The sequence below is a fragment of the Falco cherrug genome, chromosome 1, assembly GCF_023634085.1.
Source record: "Falco cherrug isolate bFalChe1 chromosome 1, bFalChe1.pri, whole genome shotgun sequence".
NCBI classification, from domain to species: domain Eukaryota; kingdom Metazoa; phylum Chordata; class Aves; order Falconiformes; family Falconidae; genus Falco; species Falco cherrug.
The window spans coordinates 101,618,947-101,641,050 of NC_073697.1; the positions used below are offsets into that span (position 1 = coordinate 101,618,947).

Here is a 22,104-nt window from a genome sequence, read left to right on the forward strand (position 1 = left end):
GCGGCGCGCCGCGCCGCCCCCATCGCCCATTGGCCCAGAGGCGCCGCCGTGCGGCCCTGCAGCCCGTGTCGGGCTGGGCCGCTGCTCGGAGCGTGACTGGCTGGAGGCGGCGTGCGGCGGCCGTGATTGGCCAGGGCGGCGGGGGCGGGCCGAGGCGCGGCGGGACACGGCGGGGCCCGGCGTGGGGGTTCGGCGGGGCCATGGTCGCGGCTCCCTTGCAGGCTTGGGCGCGGGGCCTGCGGGACCTGACCGGCGATGGGGGGGTGCGCAAGGCGGAGCTGCGCCCCGGCAGCGGGCCGGCCGTGCCCCCGGCTGCCTCCGCCGCAGGTATGGCCGGGGTTAGGGGTCTGTTGTGGCGGCCAGGGCCGGTGCTGCCGGGGCCCTAGCTGGGCAGCGCCCTGGCACGGGGCCTGGCCTGGCTCCCGCAGCTGCCCCGGCGCTGGCTGCCCGCTGCTGCCGGCCGCCGGGCGGGCGCTCCATCGTGCAGGCCTGTGAGCTGGCAGCACCGAGCTGTAACGTCCCCTGCCCTGTGGGGACGCACCTGTGGGCTCCGTTGGCCGTCCCCTGAGCAGCTGGCTTTGTAAAGGGCAGTCGTTACATTTAATCTGTGGTTAGCAGGACTAAGAAAACCTAAACTCTTTGGAAGCATAGACTGAAGTCCGGATCTCGTGCTCACTTCTGCCATTTACATCTTGGTGTGAGGTGCTTGCTTTGGGCTGTGTGGCTGGGCCTGAAGTGTGCTGGGGGAGGTGGAGAGGACAGAACCTGCTGTAAGAGGTGAACTGAGTGTCTAATGTTGAGGCGCTTGTGGCTGGCAACTCTTGAGTGCTTTGGACTTCAGCCTGAGATCAGAACAAGAACTTGAAAGTGCTTATATTATACAGTAGTATGTCTTTCTGTTTCAGAGACTCTCTGCTTTCCTTATCAGTATTTTAGCACTTGGGATACTCTGTTTAACTTCTTGTGACTGACAGATTAAATGAAAGGGCATCTTGACCTTGAGAAAAAAAGGATTTCCAGGGCCCACCTGTGCTCACAGTACAGAAAACTTTGAAGCTGAAAGTGGTTCCTGAAGTGCAGCAGTCTGGTGCTGTGTGGAGTCAGTTAATGTGCGTTTTCTAGCAGAGTGAGAACTGGAGTTAGCATACAGCCCTCGGGAGAGTGGCAGAGTTGGAGGGGTACATTTTCCCCTTTGTTTCTCTTTCCAGGGCTCCAGCTTTGGTTAGGAAAGGCTTTGTTACATATTTCTGCAGATAACTGGGGCTTTTTAATTTCTACAGCTGAAGTTTCCAATTCTTAAAAACACAAAATCGTATCTCTTTATTAGATAGGGATCAAGGCTGTGAAGCAGTTGCTTTATCTGGTGATGTTAAAATGCAGTCAGCACCACTTGGCTACTTGGTCCAGGTTTTAGATGTGAAATACAGGGGTGGTTTGTGCTGCCTTTTCTGTTCTACAGCAGAAGGAAAAAAAAAAGCAGGATAAAAGTGTGGCATTGCAAAACCAGCTCACAGTGTACTCCTGATGGTGCTGTTACTGGACATGAAATCCAACTCTTACTTTTCTTTTCTCCCCATTCCTTGCTTTGGGCTGCACAGTGAAGTACTCCGGGTACCTGGAACACCGGGATGTCCCCTTCTGCACAAACGGCTACGACAGGTCTCCTGGGCTGATGAAACTTGGAAAAGGTAGGTTTTGGCCAAAAAACTTGTCCCAGGGCTCAGGGTTGTAAAGACCATCTGTTTACTGTGTGTGGTCCCACAGCAGGCTGCCTTGATAATCCGTGACAGGGGGCAGTGGACCATTGTAGTTTGAGATATGAGCTACCAAACAATTTTTCCTCCAGGCCTTGGGAGAAATTGTTGTTTGGTGTCTGAGGGGGTTTCCATGTTTGCTAGTCTTACGACCTTCCATATTTTGTTGTGACAGACATTACGTTGCGGGGCCTGGAAATTGGCCTGCTGACAATGAAGAAGGGAGAGGTGGCAAGATTTGTCTTCACACCAGATTATGCTTACGGGTGCCAGGGCTGTCCTCCTCTCATTCCTCCAAATGCCACGGTCATGTTTGAAGTGGAGGTGCTGGACTTCCTAGATTCGGATGAATCTGACAGATTCTTTGAGTTGACTGCTGTGAGTTGCCTTAAGAAGGTTTGAGACCTAAATCTGGATGCTAAACCTTTGTTGTCTTTCCTTCCCGTTCCTGTGGGTCACACATTATGTATGTTTAGCCTAATGCAGTTATCCGGAGCCTGGGCTGCTAGCTCTGCTCTGATGCAAACACATGCCCTTTAATGCTGGCCCTGCATGCCTTGCGCTGTTTGCGCTCCCGTGTAGAGGGAGAAGGTGGGTGCTGCCTTTGTTTGCTCCTGTGTGCTGGAGCCACTGGACCGACTTCCATTTATTTTTAGCTGTACAAGAAACCTTACGGTTTCACTAGAGGGCACCAGCTTCCAGGGATTTCTCTGAAAGAACAGTAATGAGCTGTCTGTAAAAATCCTGTTCAGGCTGCAGCGTCCAAGTGCCCCTCCAGCCCCCACCCTTTGTCTCTGCTTCTTGGCTGCTTTCCCAAGTGCTCCTTCACTGTTCACTTTCCTCCTTGGTGAGTTACGCTGTTATTGTTAATCCCCCCTTTTCATGTAAAGGGCTTTGGGCTGTGGTTGTGGGTCAGTGAGTGGGGCACAGGCAGCAGCAGTGGTGGGGGAGGCCCTCCTTATTCCCTCCTGCTGCTGCACAGGCTGTTCTTTCCACACGTAGCCCTGTGAGCAAACCACACTTGTTGCAAGAGAGCTTACTCCCCTTCTTGCCGCTGGCCTGCCCCTTCTGGGTAACTGACTTCACTCTGTGAGCTGGTTCAAACTTGCAAACCCAAGACAAAACCCGTTCCTTGATTTTTATCTTTTTTTATTATTGTCAGGTTTTTTGTTTTGCTGGTTGGTGTCTCATGGGTATCAGGCTGGTCCCAGAGCTGCCCTGATGCAGCCACCCTGGGTAATGCCAAAAGCTGTTAGAGCAACGGAGCTTTCAAGCAGCTTCACCTTTTGTGTCAGCAGTAGCGTTTGTGTTAACTCTGCTCTGTGCTAAGCAGGTGAGAGAGTTGGGCAGGATTTAACAACACATTCCTGTTTTTTTCACCTCCCCTGAAGTCCTTGTGGTCCCAGTGAGCTTTCTGACCTAGTTAGCAGCACTCTTCACCAGGAGTTACCAGCACAAGAACAGTGGCATGTTTCAGCCTGGCCAAGGGAAATGCCACGTGGTGGTGGCCTGGGTGGACACTGCAGGGGCCTTGGCAATGGCCTGGCTCCTTCCCTGTGAATAGAAGGGGACTGTGCAGGACTGTCCTGTCTGAGCTCTCTGCTTGTTTTCTTTTGTTTGAGCTGAAATTCAGGTGTTTCTTTATACAGGAGCAGCAGGATACGTTTCCGCTACAAAAGGTGTTGAAAGTGGCAGACACGGAGAGAGAGTTTGGCAACTACCTCTACCGTAAGCAGCACTTTGAGAGTGCCAAAGACAGATACAAAAGGGTATGACACCAGAAAAAAATGTGGTTTTCATTGTGAAAAACTGTGAAAGTAGTGGTTATTAAGTGCTAGCTCACCATAATAAGTACAATTTAGAGATCAAATAACTTCATCACATTGTCCAGGCATAGTCTGTTATTTATGAACAGATCTTGGACACCTGCTTTCGTGTGAGCAGCAGCGGTACATGAAGGAGAAGGGTTGGCAGAAATAGGCAGAACCCTGTTCCTTCAGGCTTGCTCCCTGTGGGCTCTGTCTGAGATGGAAGGGTACATCTCAGCAGCTGTGTAAGCCCTGAGCAGTTTGCGTGGCTGACTGCTGAGCTGGAGCCTTTCAGATCAGCTTTTGCTGGGAGACATTACAATGCAGCATAGCCTTGTATTGCAGTAGTGTGCTGATTAATGCTTTGAGAAAGAATCTGTAATCCCTTTGGTCTGGAAACAGGTATCCCTGGCACACTGGGCACTCTAACTTTATTTTTAGCCTTCCAGTTGGGAATCTCAGAATAGCTGAGGTTGGTAGGAACCTCTGAAGGTTGTCCAGTCCAGCCCCCTGCTGAAGGAAGGTCAGCCACAGAGGGACGTTGCCCAGGACTGTGTCCATTCAGGTTCTGAATATCTCCAAGGATAGAGACTCCACAGTCTCTCCAGGCAGGGAAATACTCAGTTTTTCCCAAACTGGAATGCATCTGCCTGTGTTTTGGGGTTAGTGTGGTTTTGTGAGATTTTTTTCCTCTCCCCATTCAGAGTTGCTTTTTCTTAATATTTTTGTAACAAAAGTAATTTAAATTGCCTTTCTCCCTGTAAGATTTCTCTTCCTTAAAATCTGAGTCCTGAGTGTACGGGTTTTTTTCCCAGTTGCTTTCAAGTTTCCTGATACGTTCCTAAACCTGTATGTAGTCTTATGGTTGAGCTGGCTAGTCATGCTGGTAATGCATGTATATTTATATAATTAATATAATGCATGCAGTATATTTAGAATTTTGATTATTATTTTTAACTGATCTAGGTGAACAGAAGCATGGGTGTAGCTGTCTGATGAGACTGATTTCTCACTTGCTATAACAGATTTGTTTCGCACTAGTTCTTTTTCCCTGTCTGCTCAGGCATTCTCCATCCTTGGTCGCAGCCCTTCCAGTGAGGCAGAGCAGTGTCAGATCGATGCTTCCAGGTTGCTGGTGCTCCTGAATCTCTCACTTACTTACCTGAAACTAGAACGTCCTGCCCAAGCTTTGGCATATGGGGAAAAGGCCTTGGAAATTGATCGAAGAAACGCCAAAGCGCTGTTCAGGTGTGGCCAGGTGGGCAAAAATTAATTCCTTTGGTAGTCACATCAAGGAATACCCCAGCCTGACTGACTGTGGAGGGAACCTTCATTGAACTGAGGAGAACCACTGAAGTCTGGGCCAGGCCTCCTAAACTGCTGTGGCAGTCAAGGGAGTTCATCTGCATCTGACCTTTTGGAAAATCTGGCGCTCTCTAAATCTGTCACACAGATTTTTTTCATGGGGGATTCCTGAGCTACCTGGATCTGTCTCAGAAATGTTTGTAGTTGCACATGTTTGAGTCCTGAAGAATGACAGTGATTCTATATTTATGTTGCAACACATCTGTCTTCTTTCATCGGCAGGCTTGTCTCTGCATGACAGAATACGAAAAAGCCCGGGATTTCCTGGTCAGAGCTCAGCGTATACAGCCATTTAACCATGATATTAACAATGAGCTGAAGAAGTTGGCAAGGTGAGAGAACTCCTTTCTATCCCTGTGGAAGAGAGAGTGCTTAGACAGGCTGGAACACCCACTCAAAAAATATTTAAAATGTGTTTGGTTTTTTTTTTTTAAAAAAAAAAAAACAAAACAAAATACAAAACTATTGGGTTAGCAAGTGACTTGGGAAAATGAGTGTGGAGACAGCTGACTCAAAGACTTTGCAGAAGCAGTGGTTACAGGTGATAGGTGAGAAGCTGAGAGCACCCCCTGTACAGTTTCTCTGGGGGGATGTGTGTGTTATGCTCCTTGTGAGTAGGTAGGTCAGGACAGGGAGATAGGGGCTGCTGAAATACCTCAAAACCAATGAAATGCAGTAGGCTAGCACTCAATCTGGTGATGTTCTGGTTTAATAAGTATGGTTTTCGTTCCTTTTAAAATGCATGGGTGAATTGCAGCAGCTCTTCTGCACTGCAAGTGCTTCAGTGTACAATGCTACAAATACTAATGTTCATTAAAAGGGAATTTCTTGCTGTCTTGGAGGTAGCAAGTGAGCAATCCTGAAGGCAAACTTTCCCTTTGCCTGCAGGCTGCGTACAGCACAATCCTGCCAGCTTTAGTCATGCCCTAGCCACACCAAAACATGACGAATGCTGTCTCTGCCCTCATTCTGGTCTTCCCTTTGAAACTGGCAAAAGCACCAGCTGGTTCCCAAAAGTGTGTGCTGTACTTCTGGCACTGTTCACAGACACAGAAGGCAATGCAGTCCCCAGCTTCAGAGATCACAAAGCAGCCCTTGAATATGAACCCTCTTCTTTTGTGTGTTGCTGCTAGGCATTTGCAAAAAGGTTTGTAGGCAGCAGTAACACCTCATTAGAGTAGTTGGTGCAGCTGGAAAAGCCAGTTTCGTGGCCTGAGTGCCCTTCACCAGGTAGCGTTTTGGTAGAGGGCTGTCCTTTCCCATCGGTGCCCTATGTATCCACATCATCTTTAAGTCTGTGGTAACACCAAGTCTTCAAACTTGCTGTTTTCTCTGAAGTACAAAGAACCTGAAGGCAATATTAGCTGCTGGTCTGGAAAGCTGAAATAAACCACTTCTATTCATCTTGATCTGCCTCTGGGTACATAGCTACCAAATTGCCAGGTGAGCGCAAGCATTTATAAAATAGATCTGGGTGGCTGGTTAGCTACTCTTGGAGGCTTGGTATGTGGGTAGTATCAAAGCCCAGTAGTAGAGTGCTAGAAGTCCTGATTCTAGAAGCCTCATGTGTTCCCTTAGACTTGTTTGAGATATGTTGGCAGGTGAAAGAGAAATCTTCCTAATAATGTTGAGGTTGTGCTGCCAGGAAGCAACAAGGCATCCTGCCTTCGGGGAAGCAGTGGGCAGGCTCGTTGGCTCTGACTCTGGAGACAGCAGTGTGTACAGCTAACGTGTGTCAGTAAGCTGACTATGCATTAAACCACTGTTGTCTTGGGGTTTGCTGCTTCAGTGCCAGTTAAAATTGGTGTATTTTTTGTTCTTACTGTGACAAAGAGTGGAATTAGAATAAAATAGATGAAGACAATATTATCAGGTGTTGTTAATTTTGCCATACCTCAGTCTAGATCCTGTAATGTTGCCAAACTTCCTTGCCTGAGAAAACTCATAATGTGATCTGGCAAATGCTTCAGAAACAGAATATGAATCAAAATCTTGTTCTCAGAGGCTTTTCACTTCCTTACTGAGCACATTTATACTTTGCAAAAAGAAATGTGTGTTAATCAACAGCTACCTTTTGCTGTCTAAAACAAAACTTCAGAAAGCATCTGTTTAACAGCTGAACCAGGTTCTTGGCAGAATTCACTTCACTGGAGAAAAAAACGGGCAGAATCTAGGGTGAGGATTTTGTGGAACGAACATCTGGTACCAGCTGTAGTTAGTGGTCTTTGTGCAAATTCTGCTGCTGGATTTGGCAGTTCTGTTGGAAGGCTTGATTTTGCATCAAATCCAGAGCAAAATGGGGTTGTTCTGGTATCTGGTATGGATCTGCGCCTCCAAGTGAGTGGCTCTTGGATTTCTTCCTGTGGGAGGCATGACAGCATGCCATCCACAATCTGGGTGGGCATCCCTGATCTACTCGGTGTAGACAGTTGCAGCAACATCTGTCTGAGACTTAACAGAAGAGACTTGCTGTGCTGGGATTTCATTGAACTTAACGCTTTGAGGTTCTGGACACAGGGGTGCTGATGGTAGGGGCTGAGAGGGCATTAGCCATCATCACACTTGTGCTATTTCTGGTGTGTTGCCTGAAAACCTTGGGTTTGACCTTATATGGTAGCAGATGCAGGAAAGCTGGCCGTGTGGGCAGCCATTGATCCCTGGGCTGGTGCCCAAACTGAGTCACCCTCCGGCTCAGGGATTCCTCACCAGTGAGACCTCTATGCTGGTGAGGTGAGAACACAGGTGCGGAGGATGCTGTGTTTGCAGAAGCAGCCATTAAAATGGGAAGCTTTTGCCATGCAAAAGGCAGGGAATGTGATGCTGGCAGGGAAGTGAGAATGGAGGAGGAAACATCTGCCCTGTCATCCACTTAGTCCAGACACAAATCCTGGCTGCCTTCCACCCATCCTCTGCCCAGATTCTGTGTCAATGGAAGATATCCTGGAGTAGGTCACTTGGATGATGTCTCCTGCTGGGTGCTGAAGGAGCTCACACAAGAAGCGGCACAAACGAGGAGACATGAAACTAGGCCACAGGATACAGGTGGGGTTCCTCTGCGTTGTCACACGCTTGCGAAACTGGTGTAGAAAGTATCTGGCTACCAAAAGTCAAATAGTACTTAGCTAATAGTAACCAGCAAAGCAGAGACCCAGGGTGTGGAGGTGAGGCACAGTGTTTCCAGCTCTCCTTTCCTGACATGGTAGAGAGAAGGGCTTGGAGGAGCTGCGTCTTTGCTACCAGAACACTCTTACATTAGGTTAATTTGTTTGTATAGAAAAAATAATACATGTTTTCTGGTCATGGCATGGCTGGCTGGGTGGGCAGTCTGCAGCCTGTGATGCCATGCCGTGCTCTACTTTGCAGCTGCTACAAGAACTACATGGAAAAGGAGAAACAAATGTGCTGCCGAATGTTCACTCCTCTCAGTTCTTCTGACTGACTGGAAATAAAGGTAATCAAGTTGTGAAATAGGCTGAGGTTTCACAAAACCTCTGTCTTGTCTGAACTGTTTTCAGGTGGGGAGCCTGCTTCTCTTGTGCATGAGAGGATTTTGGAGGCAAAATGTAAGGGTAATGGGAGTGTGGAGGAGAAGGGGCAGGATGGTGGGGTGAAATGCGGCTACATGATCAGCTTGGGGAATCCTTCCTGCGAGGCAAGCTGGTGTGGGACACGAACCTGAAACTGGCAGTGCTTGAGTAAGTTTGGTTTTGTTGTTTCCTGTGCTGCTCATCCCAGCTATTCCTTGTCAGAATGAGGGGGAGAAATAGCTGTGTAGTCTTGTTCCTCTGACAATTAAAAGAAACAAACAAAAAACATTGTTCCTGTCAAACTTTAAGAATTGGATTTCCTTCTCCTCCTCCCCTCCAGTGTTCCTGTCTGGAGCTGTTGGAATGCCTCGCTTCAGAAAAATCTAAATATTTTATTTCTGGTTTTTTTTTTTTTTTTTAATATTAAAAAATCTGTTTGTATAGAAAATTTCAAATAGATGTTTTGGACTCTTTAAAGCCTTAAATCTTCTAGCAAAATTGATGGGTTTATAAATGCACAAAGGCTCTTTGATCATTTCTTTTTTTGTCAAAACCTTTGGGGCGGGGGGGGGTGGGGTGGGGGGGTGGTGGGGAGTGTAAGGGGGAGTGAAAATCTTCACTGGTCTCTTGCCTCAGGGTAAACCCTGGGGAAAGAGCTGCGGAAATGACAGCAGCCTTCTGTCAGAAAGCATCACCAGCTCGGGGCTGTCAGTGTGCTGCCATTCTCTCTCATGCAATACCTCTTCTGCTTGTAGAAAATGCATATTGGCAGCCTTTCCATCAGCAGTGTGAGTGCAGGGTGCAGGTCTGGTATTTTAAGATCTTTTGTCTGAGCGTATTAGGAAGCTAAGGTAGTATTTGAAGAAGAGGTTTGACTGAACCGGCAGCTTCCTAAAGCAACACAACCCTCGTCTGGCTGGCCATGCCTCCCGGCTGTAGTCTGCACCCCTCTCTGAGGTCTGAGCTGGGCGTGTTGTTAAACTGCCTCAGAGTTAAATTCTTCTGCCCTGGGTTCAGGATGGGACTGATCACATCTGTTAGCAGGTACCTACCCCCAGGCCAGTAGCTGCGGAAGGGGATTAAGACAGACAAGTGTGTGCAGGAAATCTGTGACCCAGGACTTAGCAAGGAGGCTGTGATTCTCCACTTGTTGCATTTCAGAGACTTGCAGTTTGAAAGCCTGTAGGACTTGGGTCTCGTGTCTGGTAGCACGTAGCGGTGCCTGACCTGGGCAGCTTCTTGTGTCGGTCTGTGCAGCCCTGCTTTGTGGTGGGAACTCTGAATGAATGCGGTGGGTCACCAAACCACTGCTCCCCTGGTAGGGTTCTGCAGCCTCTTGTTTCCCAAAAAGCAACTTGCAAAGATGCCGATTTCCATGCAGTTGGTGTAATGGCACATAGCGATGTCAGTAAAACAGTGTCTTCAGTTAGTGGAGGCTGAAAAGTGCCAAGGGGAAGGGAAAAAGAAATCTCTGCTGGAGGCAAGCTTAAAGATTGAGCTGAACTGTCAGCCAGAGCTTCTCCACCGATTCCTACCGATACATGTGTACAGTGCTTTCCTGGAGTTCTCCTGCCTTACACAGCTGATTAACAGCTGTCACTCAAAAAGATTTCTAACCTTCTTTGAAGTTGATTTTGGTTACAGTATTAAAAATAAACTAAGTCTTCCAGACAAACATAAATCACTGAGACCTACAGAAGAATCTACTGTTAATTCATGGCATGAAAAACCCCTTGCTGGAGGAGGCTCTTGCAGGGCAGGGCCTTGTGCTAGCTGGAGGTTGGTTTGCTGCTGCATTGTGCTTAAACTTCATTACATATTCAGAGAGGAGCAAAGCAGTTCCAGCTGTCAGAGGCACTGCTACTTAGTCAGACTTGAGGCAGAACATTCTTTGGTGTTTTCTGACAGCTTTGCACAAGTTCAGTTGAGGGCACAAACTGTGCTCGGTCAGTCTGGCAGGCCTGCTTCATCCTTTCTGTCTCAGGCACCGAGTGAGTAGGTGGCCTGTGAGTGCTGCCTGTAGCTCATGTTTAATGATCCAGTGGAATCACAACAGTTACGGAAGACTTTCCTATGTACTAGCTGGCAGGTGCTTGTTAGGCACTGACCTGACCTGTTGTCCAGTTTACGAGCTAAATGACTTGGAGCTGTAGTTGTGGCATTTTCTCCTTCCTGAAACACTGCTGCATCCATCCCCCTGCTTCAGAGCTTCCCAGGTGGGTTTGCTGTACCTTTTGGTGCGTTCTGCAGCAGCTGCTTTGTTACAGGGTGAAATGCTTAATTTCTCTGTACTTGCATAGGCCAGGGCTATGTTCTGTGTTTTGTGTAATGACACTCAAACCCAGACACACTTGAGTATCTCCATTCTGCTTGCTATTTCTGAATCCCTCTCACTGTCGAGTCCAGTCCCTCTAGTTGCCACAAAGGTTGTCTTGCTTGGAACATACTTTCTTCCTTTTTTAATGGAGTTTCAGGTCAGAATAAATCTTCTCTTTGGTGAAATGCAAGGCCACTTGTGATGCTTCCCGGAGGAATTCAGAAATACTCAAGAGGGAGAAACAGAAGCACAAAAACTTTCTTAAATCCATCCTGCTGCAGTTCTTTGCAAATGCAGTGGCTTGGGTCTCATGCTTGCCCCTATTTGAATCTGGGTTATTTGCCTGCCTCTGTATGCTCTGTGCGGTGTGGATGTGTTGAGCCAGGTTACCTGGGATGTACGTAGCTGAAAGTAGTCCTCAGTGTCCCCTAAATTTCAGGATGGATGGGCTGAGGACCACTGGCTTATTGGAGCTTTTTGCTCTTTCTTGTTTGAAAGACCCAGCAGATAAAAAAAAAAAAAAAATGGAATTTCTTATCGTTATATTGCTGTGGTCCTTCATGAAAAAGATCTTAATCATGAAGATCGGGGACAAGTTCCCTAGAAATGTCTGGATTCTAGTGAGGGTCCTTGGTGATAGTTTCATCCCAGAAAGATGTCTCTGAGGGGTTTTTTAATTTATTTTTTTTTATTATGGATGGGCCAAAGTTGAAAGCTTGGCTCTAATGTGTATCTCAGTTCAATACACAGGAGAAGTGGTCTTATAGTTGAGAGCACACAGAGAAGTGTTCCAGTGAAAACAAACAATGCTGAAATTATGGCAGGAAACTATGACTCTGAGGTCAAACTTGAGATTGCTACGAATAGCAGGGTCTAGCAATTCTGAAGCCATTAATTGGTGAGAATTGGCTGCAGAGCTGGGGCTGTGTCACCAGGTAGAAGTGATTATAACTGGGCTTAAAATCAACAGCAGTTGCCAGTTAAACTGACCTAATAAGCTGAAAGAGACTTGCAAATAAACTGAGAAGTATGTGCACAAAACAGTCAAAACTCCTGCCTTGGGAAGGCTCCCGATTTTGTGTAAACAGCAACTTGCTCCTTCCCCTCCTGCTCTCCCTTATTACTGAGGAGATCTAAAATGTGCCTCCTGCTGATACTATCCCTACCCACTGCGTAAAGCTGAACAACAGAGAACTGGCAATTTCACTTCTCCTTTAGAATATGCAAATTATTGTACCTCTGAGATGTACTGCGAAGGAAATTGTTAAATGTCTGCTTTATGCTGAGCACTGCTGGAGCGAGTGGGAAGGCTTGAAGGATGAGTTAATTAAGAATTCTCCTTGCTAAGCAAAGGAAGGAGAAAAGCTTTAATAAGGTGGTTGGGTGGGTTGTTTTTTTTTTGTTTTCCCTCCAGCTCTCTCCTCATTGAGCACCTTTATTTTTTTCAGAGTTCTGCAGTTCCTGCCTGCAGTAGTACCTGTAATACCTCTCTAGAAGATTTGTGGGCTCTTGTCTCTTCTAGAAACTGTCAGTGGAGAAATGACTGCACCACCTGTGCTTAGGGGTGCCGTGCCACGCGTGCTTCCTGGTCAGGTGTACTGGACATGGGTCCCTGGTTTGAACACACTGGGAGTGGCTTTGCTCAGACCAGGAGGTCTGGCCTGGGATTAGAAGTGCAAAGATGGTGTGAAATGAAAAGGAGGGAGACCCATGCGGTATCGCAGTGCCCCTCCGTGCCCGTCCTCTGAGGCGCTGGTGAAGTGATGGTTCTCCAGCCTCATCAGAGGACTGCCCTGTGGCCCAGCCCAGGGCCATCCTCTCTGAGATGCCCTAAGTGCCTAAAGCCTGGGGTTCACCTTTATGTCCTCAAGCATGAAGCTCCCTGGCGTGGTAGGAGTGGGTTCCTGGCTGTGTTTCTCCTCAAGCTCCTGTCTGCTTGCCTGAGGCCACTCAGCACACTTGCCCTGGAAAGGACAGGATGAGCCCCTAATGAATAGCCCTGTGTGGGCTTTTATTTCTCAGAGCTTTTGCCAGCAGCTGGAAGACAAAATACGCTGCTGTTAGAAATCAGTAGAGAGTGAAAAAGATGCTGGGCTCTTTTCATTCCCACGATGGTACTTGGTTTATCATGCAGGTAGAGTTTAAAGAGAATGGTCTATGTGCAAGATCTGAATTTCTTTATGAAGAACGTTTTAGTTTTGCAGAGCATTCAGAGTTACTGGCTTTCACTTCTAGCAGCAAGGAGACACACAGTTATTTTAAGGTTTTCTCTGAAGTATCACTTGTTAAGGCTTCTTTCTCCATCCCTTGTGTGTCCGTTGTGATAAGCTATATGAAGTGTAAGTAAAAATGTTTTGTTACCTTGATGGGTAAAAAGGCAAATTGCATAAACCTGCACCCAAGTAGGTAGTGACCAAACTGATTTGTGGATGGGAGCCTGTTGCAAGTGACTGTCACCAAGATGCCTGTCACTGATACGCCTGGGATAAGGCTATAGCTTAGTTGTGCTGGTAGCTGAGGCGCACAAGTCCCCAGTGCTGCTCCTGGTCCTTGTGGCATTACAGACAGTGGTAAGAAGCTCTCCCTGGCCTCTTGCCAACCCAGGCAGAACTGGCATGCCTGGCCACCAGTCCTGCTGATCTGGGGTGCTCCAGGCTTTCTCTCTGAGCTAGCAGAAAAAAATGTGCTTATCCTATCTATTTCTCTTAGTCTTAAATCTTGGGATTTTAAAAGATCATGCTTTACACAGCATACAAAGGGCCCTTTTCCATATTTGCTGTTGTATACTTGCTCTTCTAGTTGGGTTCCTCGAAGGAATGTTGGCTATTCAGAGCTGTAACCATACCTATATGAAGAATCATGTATCCTCTTGGGCTTGGAGGACATTGCCACCTCTAAAGAGCAAAGGATGCTTTTCACTGCTTGCTTACTTCAGTGACGTCTGGTCCTGAGCCAACATGCTTAATGCTGTAAATCGCTGTGTGTGGGTGTGGGCCAGGTATGGCCTGGCTGGTGTACCCATGTGTCCCACTGACACCGGGGTCAGTGTCACTGAATGTGGGTGTCCCCATGTCTCACTGCTTCAGCATGGCACTGCGCTGAAGGCTCTGCTGCTGGGATGAGGCGTCGGAGCCTGTAGCAGCATGCACAGCAGAGGGGAGCTGGAGCACAGCAGAAGGTAACTTCAACATACAGTTGGGAAGAAAAAAAGAAACAAGATGATGGTGGTGCGAACATGCCCTGGTGGCTGATTTTTTTTTTGGGAGGGGGGGGGGGATGGGGGGCGTGGGCATGGGGAAGTGGGCTTCCATGTTGTTTTTTTGTTGTTGTTATTCCACAGTCTCCATTTTTTTCAGATGAAACTGCAAACTTTTAATGACCTGATACCGTAGGCTTCAGGTGAGATGCTGTCCTGATTACAAGAGGGTACTGATCAAGGTCTTGAGACCTGCCAGCTTTTTGCTCCAGCAGGGTGAGAAGTGAAACACAAACTTTGGAAGAGTTTAAAATGCTCTTAACTGGGCATTGTAGTAGCTGTGATGATACAGGCAGCTGAGTTTAAATAAGTGCTAATGGCCTTAAAAGTGTTCGTTGTGGTTTTGGGAAATACTCTTGTGCTTGTGAGCTGCCGAGCATTATTGACCAAGTGCAGCCCCCTAATGCAGTGTCCTTTGCGTCAGCAGCGACACAGAGCAGCTGACAGGGGGTAGGGGGCTGCATCACTGCTTGAACAGCGCCAGGGCATTGATTGCTGTGTCTACAGCGTGGCAACAGCACTTTGCAAAAAGACAACATGTATGGTTGTCAGGAGCAAGAGGCACTAATGAGGTCTTCAGATTTGGGGAATGTTGCTTTCAGAAAGGCTTTTTGCTTAAGATGCAGGGAGTGTTTTGGCACTGCTGTGAGTTGGTTTGCAGAACTGCAGAGTTATTTCCAGTAAGGGTAGACATGACCTTCATGTGTGTCTCCCACTACCCACCCTGCTTTCAGGGACCTGTTGATTTGCCAGAATGCTGAGCATTATGGACATGAAAGTTATCTGAGCTCTTGAAGGACTGGGAGCTGCGCTAAGGATCAGTTTCAGCCCAGACTTGCTGGATGAAGTCCTTTGAGTCAGAAGTGTGTGTTGAAGAGTTCATCCCTTCTTTCGCCTTCCCATAATTGTCCCTCTTGTGAGACCTCTTGCTTTCTGGACAAGTTGGTTTGTTGCTTTGTCTGGATACTGTTTTAAGGCACTTTTTTTAGAAATGCTTGGGAAAGAGCTCTGCTTTCTGTTTTTCCTTTTTGTTTTAGGTATCCTTGCCCTATCATAGATCTGAGCAGACTTGACAGATCCTTCTTCCATCACCTCAGGTTCAGGACGGTAGTGCATGTCATCAGCATTCAGGGTCTTTGGTGTTGAGACTTGTTAAAGATCTCTGGAGAATTCATCCTGCCACTGAGCTGTCTAGCATACAGGCAGTGCTTGAAACTCGCTGTGGATCCTTTGCAGAGCTGAGGATCATGACAAATTGACTTGCAAAAAAAAAAAAAAATCCTGAAAAAAACCCGCATAAGTACAGATCTTCAGATGGCAATGGAAGTTGCTATAGTGTGGTTATATAAATGAGGAGTAGCACATCTGCTTATTGCACCTTCATCTGGGAATCTGGACGTCTGGTGCAGCTGTGATGGGGTAGTTGGAGCCTGCTCAGTCCTTTAGACATGGGGAGTCTTGTGACTGTGTGTGCTTATGTGCTGCCATGGCCTGAAGATGGGCTTCACAGCCATCCTGGCCATAAAAGTGAGTCCACTTGAAGCACAAACTGCTGAACATCCCCAGACAATGTGTTGGAGAGAGAACGAGGGTATGGCTGACTGCAGAGTCACCTCCGTAGGTAGCAGATAAGTGGTACCCTAATTAGGTAATTTTCTGAAGGCATGGTGCACGCTCAGAGAAGGGCTCTCTGGGATGGTGATGTGTTATGTTCCCTCTAATAATTGTCCAGATAAAACCATGATAGCCTGGCGTTGTAAATAGCTGATTCTTCTCCTTGTATGAGGGTGGATTGCCCAGTACATCTTGTTATCAGCTAGCTGATAGCACCCTAGCTGTCACTGGACTTTCTTAGTGCCGTTCAGGAGAGCTGCAGCCTGTCAGTAAGCTCTCAGGAGGTCCACATGGTGCGTTTCAGAAGGAGCTTGTTCACTTCCCGGTAATGGTTTTTCTCCAGGCTGATATTCCAGAGTGGCTCTTCCTTTGGAACTTGACAGAGTTTGAGTGAAGAGCACTTCTTGGGCAATTGCCCTTCAAGGTTTTAGCTCCTTTGCTGATCTCTCCTCCAAATGTGTGCACATAACATCTACTTTTCCAGCACGCTTATGAGGAGCCATGGTGTAAAATGTGCTGTGTCCTTCTGACTACCAAATCAAAACTTCCCTTCCTTTCTTCTCCATGGTCAGTGAGAATCCTATTTAGCTGGGATCAGAAGTGTTGAAAAGAAGGCATTCTGCCTCCCGTAACAGACATGTGGAGGCTACATTTCACGGAACGTCCTTTAAAGGCACTTCTCTGAGCTGTAAAAGCCAAGCCAGCCTTCCAGGCTGCCCTCCGTGAAGCTGGTGACTTGATGAACTCGGCTCTCTTGAGCACCGCTCCTCTCACTGAGGGTTATCTGAGTGCTGCACTGTTGGAGCTGCCACTTCAAAGCATGGGTGTAATGAGGGCAGAACTTGCAGGAGCTACGCTTCAAGTACACGCTTCTTACTTTCCAGTTTCCTTGTGCTTTGACGAAAATTTCATCTGTTGTGTTTGGTGCCTATATGGGACTTCCCTGAAGCCCTGCAAGGGATAGAGGCAGGAAAGGGGGAGCTGGGGAAAAGGCAGCAACAGTTCTTTATGCAAGAAAGAAGCTTAAACAAATTTTAAAGCCTTAGTTAAACATTAACTGTTAATTATGGCTTTAATGCAGAGTAAAGGTGACTGTGATTATAAATGACCTGTGACCTGGCATGTTGCTTACTGTAAATTGATGATCGACTGCCTTGTCTTTCTGAAGCATGAATTAAAAGAGCTGGTACCAACAGACTTCTGTCTGAACTTCAAAGCAAGCGTGTGCCTTGCTGGTTTTTGTGGCTGAGTAGCTGCCAACCTGCTGTTAAGTGAAGGAAGCAAATACTGGAGCAAGTTCTGGTTGGAGCGCGCTGTTCTACGTGCAGGAGCAGCAAACGCTTTGAATGCGATCCAGCTCTCTGCGTCTTCAGGGCTGTGTGTTCCCCCCCTCCCCTTCTCTTTTGATTGTGTAGCCATTAGGTGGAAATGAAAGAGATGAACTGATCAAACACGCCTTGAAATGGCTTTAGGGTTTCAGTTTGAATATTTTTTTAATTAGCTCCATGTAAAGACTTTATTACTTCAAATAGCAGACATGAAACTAGAAGACTCACAGTTTGATCCTTTGTTTTTATGGTGCACAAGAAGTCTCCGTAGCTGTAGGTTTCATGCCCAGCTAGACACCCCAAACCACAACTAACAGCCGGTGGAGACATCTTGTGATTATCTTTTAAGTGTGCCTATCAGCGACACGTAAAAGGAAGTGCTGTGTGAGGATAATATTAGACTGACAAGTAGCAGAGTGGAAGTCGGTTGCATTTTAGCAGGAGCAAAGATGCTTTTCTCTAGTAACATGTAGAACACTGTAGCCCATCAAGGATAATGATTTTTTTCCACTGTTGAAACCTTTCTTTCCTTGTCTTAGTTGCTAGAAATTTATGCTGTGAACTGGGGAAATGATTTTAACATTTCTATCTCTGATTAATTTTCAAAGAGAAGAGATCATCTGAAGTGTCCTCCAGTAGTTTTCCTTCTTTAGAAACTTCTTCTCCCCTTTCTCCTGGTCAGGGGAGACACTGGAAAGCACTGCCCGACTGAAGCTGACTGTGAATATCTTGTGTTACAATGAACCTTGTTAACCCCCGCTTTTGGAAGGTTTGGCAATAAAAGGTGGCCTGTTAAATGAGACTGTAACACGGGATTTCATGAGTCTGGATGACCAGGACAGTGACTGCACTGACTTGTTACCATGACTCCTAGTTTGTACTAGCCTAGAAGTCTTCAGTTGTGTGTTTCTGGCAATCTTGAAAGTTGCTTGACTGTTTTGTGCTTTTATTATCCCAAACTTTAAACTGGGGGCAGCCCCTGAGAGAGGCACATTGTTCTGGTTCAGACTCATAGTTTTCTGGCCGGGTGGCATTTGAGTCACGGGTTTTGTGTGGCTCTGAGCATACAGACCAACTAAAACCTGGCTTCTTCAGGGTCATTGGAGGAAGATGAGTAATCTGGTCGACCTCACAGCTAACCCTGTTCTGAGCAGGAGGTTGGACTAGAAACCTACTGATGTTCCTTGCGGCCCTAATTATCCTGTGATCCTGTGGTGCCTTTCAAGGATATATAATGAATGAGGTGTGGATTTTGAGCATCATGTGATGCTTCATCATCTCATCCTTTAGTCTGTAAAGCGTCTGCTTTTCTCACAATTACTGATTTTTTTTTATTTTTTTTTTTTTGCTTTCTGGTTAGCAGTCTGTAAGCCAATACCCTCTAAGGAGCAGGCTTCCCCCTTTTGCTGCTAGTAATTTGATTTACATTTGCAGAGATTGCCACTGCAGCTGAGCCAGCTGAGCTAGCTGTAGTAGCTATCGCTGCGGAAAGAGTATCAGAGATTGGTTTGGGCTCCTGGTATTCTTGAGCTGAGAGAAGATAGGGCATCTTTTGAACGTACCTCCTTTGATCCTCAGAACTTCTGTAAGAGACAGATAATGGGTTATCTTGTGGAAAGGCTTCCAAGGATTTTTCTGGGGTTTGTTGTTTTTTTTTTCCTTCTCCCTGCTATTCATCCTATGGGTGATGGAGGGATGAGGCTGACTTTTCAGCAGTGTTTCGGTACCATCTGCACTCTGACAAATCAGGGAAATAACCCTCTGTATCAGTATTCCCCCGTGAGTATCTCAGAGATGCCAGCTGCAGCAACATTGTGAGCAGCAGGGTGTTGGAATATGGTGATGGGCATATCAGAAAGCAGCGTGAATGTGTGTGCTGAGTGCGTTCTGTCCCACGTGCTTAATGGCTTTGGGGACAAGAGAGATCCCCGCATCACAGTTGCGTGTACCACAGCTCCACTGCAGATCTTGCAGCATTAGACCAGCACTTGAAAAACAACTGACACAGCTCGGGAGGGCTGGGGAGGAGAAGGTGCTGGTTCTGTCTGTGGGTGGAGGGGCGGAGGGAAGGGTGGTTGGGAGAGGCACTGAAGGGGCAGGCCAGCTTTTGGCATCGAGGTCAGTGTGGCCATGTAGAGGTGGCGCAGGTGATCAAAGTCCTGATCAGTGACCCAGGGGGTTCCCCTTTGAAACACGGGGTCTGGGTGTGGGAGGAACAATACCACAACTCAGAAACAGTTCTGGTTTATATCCAGAGAAAACCCACCCTGTGCCTAGGTACCAGTTTCCTTCTAGTGAAGCTCTCATGACCCTCAAGAGGGGGAGGGATGGGGTGCAGGCCGCAGATGAAAGAGCCTTTGCTGGTACGGAATCTGCCACCTTCTCGGTGTGTGCCAGGGCTGCAAGACTGGTGAGGACCCAACTGCAAGTGAAGGGCGATGGGGCAGGGGGAACCGACAAAGAATAAGGTGCTGGGAGTACTTTGTGACGTATTGCCAGCGCCACAGCGGTGTGGCCAGGCCGCTGGTGGTCCTGCCCTGCAAACAGCCTGTGGGCAAGGGGGGAGGGTGGGAGTGGGTGAATACGGTGAGAAGCAATAGGAATGTCAGGTGAGGAGAACGGTGAGTCTTCTAGGAGATACAGGACTGTCTCCCAAAGGCCAAGGGTAAGTATCCAGGCACGAGGTTTCCCAGAACAGACTGGAAAAGCACAAGTGATGGGTAGCACGGATGACCCTGTACGGGATGGGAGGTGGCCTGAAGGGTGTTCTCAGGGTTTCTCTGAGGTGGACTTGCTAGTTTTGAGTTTGTCGCTTAATACTCGCTTTCCTCCAAGTCCTATGTGAGGAAATTTAATTAATTTTGTGGGGATTTCACTGCATCTGTTCCACTTGTGCTAATCCGCAGACATCTGGGTGTTTCTTTCAGGGCCACTGTAGGTGTGTGCTAGGAATGATTAACTGTTTAATGCTAAAATGGAATAATATGTATCCATTTTAATAAGGTGTGATCCCTGTGGGACGCTGACAGTGGTATTTTGTTATCCTAGGACCTTGCCAGCACATGAGCAGAGCAGTTCATGAGCAGAAAGGAGACCTACCTCTGGGCACATTGGAGATCTTGCCATCGCATCTGTGGTTTGGGAAAAGGGGCAAGAGTGCTCTCTTGTTTTGGGAGTGTGAAGTGGAGGTTCTGTGTCTATATGCAAGCTGATTTTCCTGAAGTTGGTTTTGTTTACCGTATTCTGAGGCTGTTTCCAGACAAACCAAGTCCTGCTGTAGGAGAGAGGAAGGTGTTCCCTCTCCCCGGCATGCTCTTTGAAGAAAACTCTTTCCTGACTTCCTACGTCTTGCAGGTTCTGGGCTGCTTTTAGGGAATCTGTAAATGGGAGTAGGATGCCATGAAGTTTTGTATTGTTTATATGGGTTATTCTTTAAAAAATTGTTTGATATTTTTGTTCTGAGAAAAATAAACCAACCTGAGAACTAACTCTTGCAGGACTTGTGCCAACTTATTGTGCAGAAGTGATTAATGTCTCCCTTTCAGTGTAAGGAGCTGGAATTTGGAAATAGGGTCTGGTTTGTTGCTGTGTAGCTAGCTCCCTTCTTGGGTAACAGCATGTTGTGCTCTTTGTTTTGGCTGAATGTGCCTGTGAATGTTGATACTAAATTTCAAATTACTTGGGAATATCAACTTAATCCCTTACAAACATTGCTGACTCCCCTAGCTTTGATCAAGGTGGCTTCCTCTTGGAACAGAATCTGCTGTGTGTTCCCCACATGTCTCTGAACGTGCACCTTTGTGGCGTGGCTGAGATTTAATGCAAAATCAAATGCTTCTTGGTGACACGGTGGCAGATAAATGCAAAACTAGCAAGAAGCCATGGAGGAGGAGGGACCTGGTAACATCAAATTATGTTTTCACGGTATTTGTCCTGTCTGTGTTTGACTAGGATGGTTAATGTCTTCTAAACATGATTCAGTGCCTTGTTGTTGTCTTGCCGGGCAGGGAGGGTTGCCTGTGGTCACTGTGCAATCCAAGGCAGCCAATTGCCAGGAGAGAAATGTCTGAAGCGTTCTTGTTCTGCCAGCATCCTTCTGGCTTTTGGATTCCTTACTGCTACGCTCTGACAGTGTCTTAAAATAAAATGCCCTCTTGGTAGGAAGTCCCAGAGGGCTGGGGCTGAGGGTGTGGGGGTGTTAGGAAAGCTTTGGGTTGGCAGCACCTAGCAAGCACGCTTCTGGACCCTACTGCTTGTCTACTTGTTCTGGTCCTGTCTGCTTTTGGAGGAAGGATGATCTCTGAGAGGACATCAAATCCTGCTGTGCTGCTTAGCTTTAAGAGAGACCCAAAGAGTGCAGGGTTTGGGGTTTGTCATCTGTCCCATAAGAAGAATCCTCTGATCAGGTTTTTTTTCCAGAAGACTCAAGAGCCTTCCTGATGATCGGGAAAAAAAAAAAAAAAATGGAGTCACATGACACTAATTCTCTTAATCATACACTGCGATGCTTTGTCCTGATGAATAGCATGCATTGGTAACGCGCCCCTGGAAAGAAGCATTGCGTGGAAGGCTGTCGGTGAGACTTAAGTCAGCTGGGCCGGTAACCGGGATCACTCGCTCCGATTAAAAGATCACCAGCCTGGCTCTCGCTCGTCCAGCAGCTGGCTTCTTGGGCTCAGACTTCCACAGCCACTGTGGCCAGGGCTGCCCGCTGTCCTGCTGCAGGCAGCCTGCCCTGCTCGCCGTTGCCCTTTTCCAGGCAGGTATTAAGTGTCCCCCGTTCAGGGCGAGGGGAGGGGGGGTCTTGCCGAGTCCTGTTAGCTGTGTCGACACTAGATGGCAATGCCTGCCTCGGAATGCCTTGCCAAAGGAAAGTGGTTCAGGGGGTTCTTTCTCATGGGCCTTAAGTCTGGTATCGGTGTTTTGCTGTACAGATTGTTCCGTAACTTCGCTTGGGAGCTGATGCCTCTTCCCTACAAGACGTGGAGAACTTTGTGCTTCCTGGCTGTTGGGGTTAAGATGGGGCTGGAGACATAAACATGGCCGAGTTTTCCAGCAGGAGACAGCCGTGCCTTTCCTGAAGCTTCCTCGGCCTCGGCTCTGACGCAGGGTGCGCTGGCGTTTCTCGGGCAGCC

At 47.5% G+C, this 22,104-nt stretch overlaps 1 protein-coding gene across 1 annotated transcript; it reads left to right on the forward strand.

Annotated features, from left to right (window-relative positions):
* The first annotated feature begins 200 nt into the window (after positions 1-200).
* On the forward strand, positions 201-20,457 carry FKBP6 (FKBP prolyl isomerase family member 6 (inactive)). Its single transcript, XM_055703258.1, has 8 exons — positions 201-327; positions 1,566-1,688; positions 1,930-2,132; positions 3,404-3,523; positions 4,626-4,820; positions 5,150-5,259; positions 8,291-8,378; positions 20,018-20,457. Exons 1-7 carry the CDS (start codon positions 201-203, stop codon positions 8,364-8,366), a joined length of 954 nt encoding a protein of 317 aa, XP_055559233.1. The 3' UTR covers positions 8,367-8,378; positions 20,018-20,457.
* Positions 20,458-22,104: the final 1,647 nt, after the last annotated feature.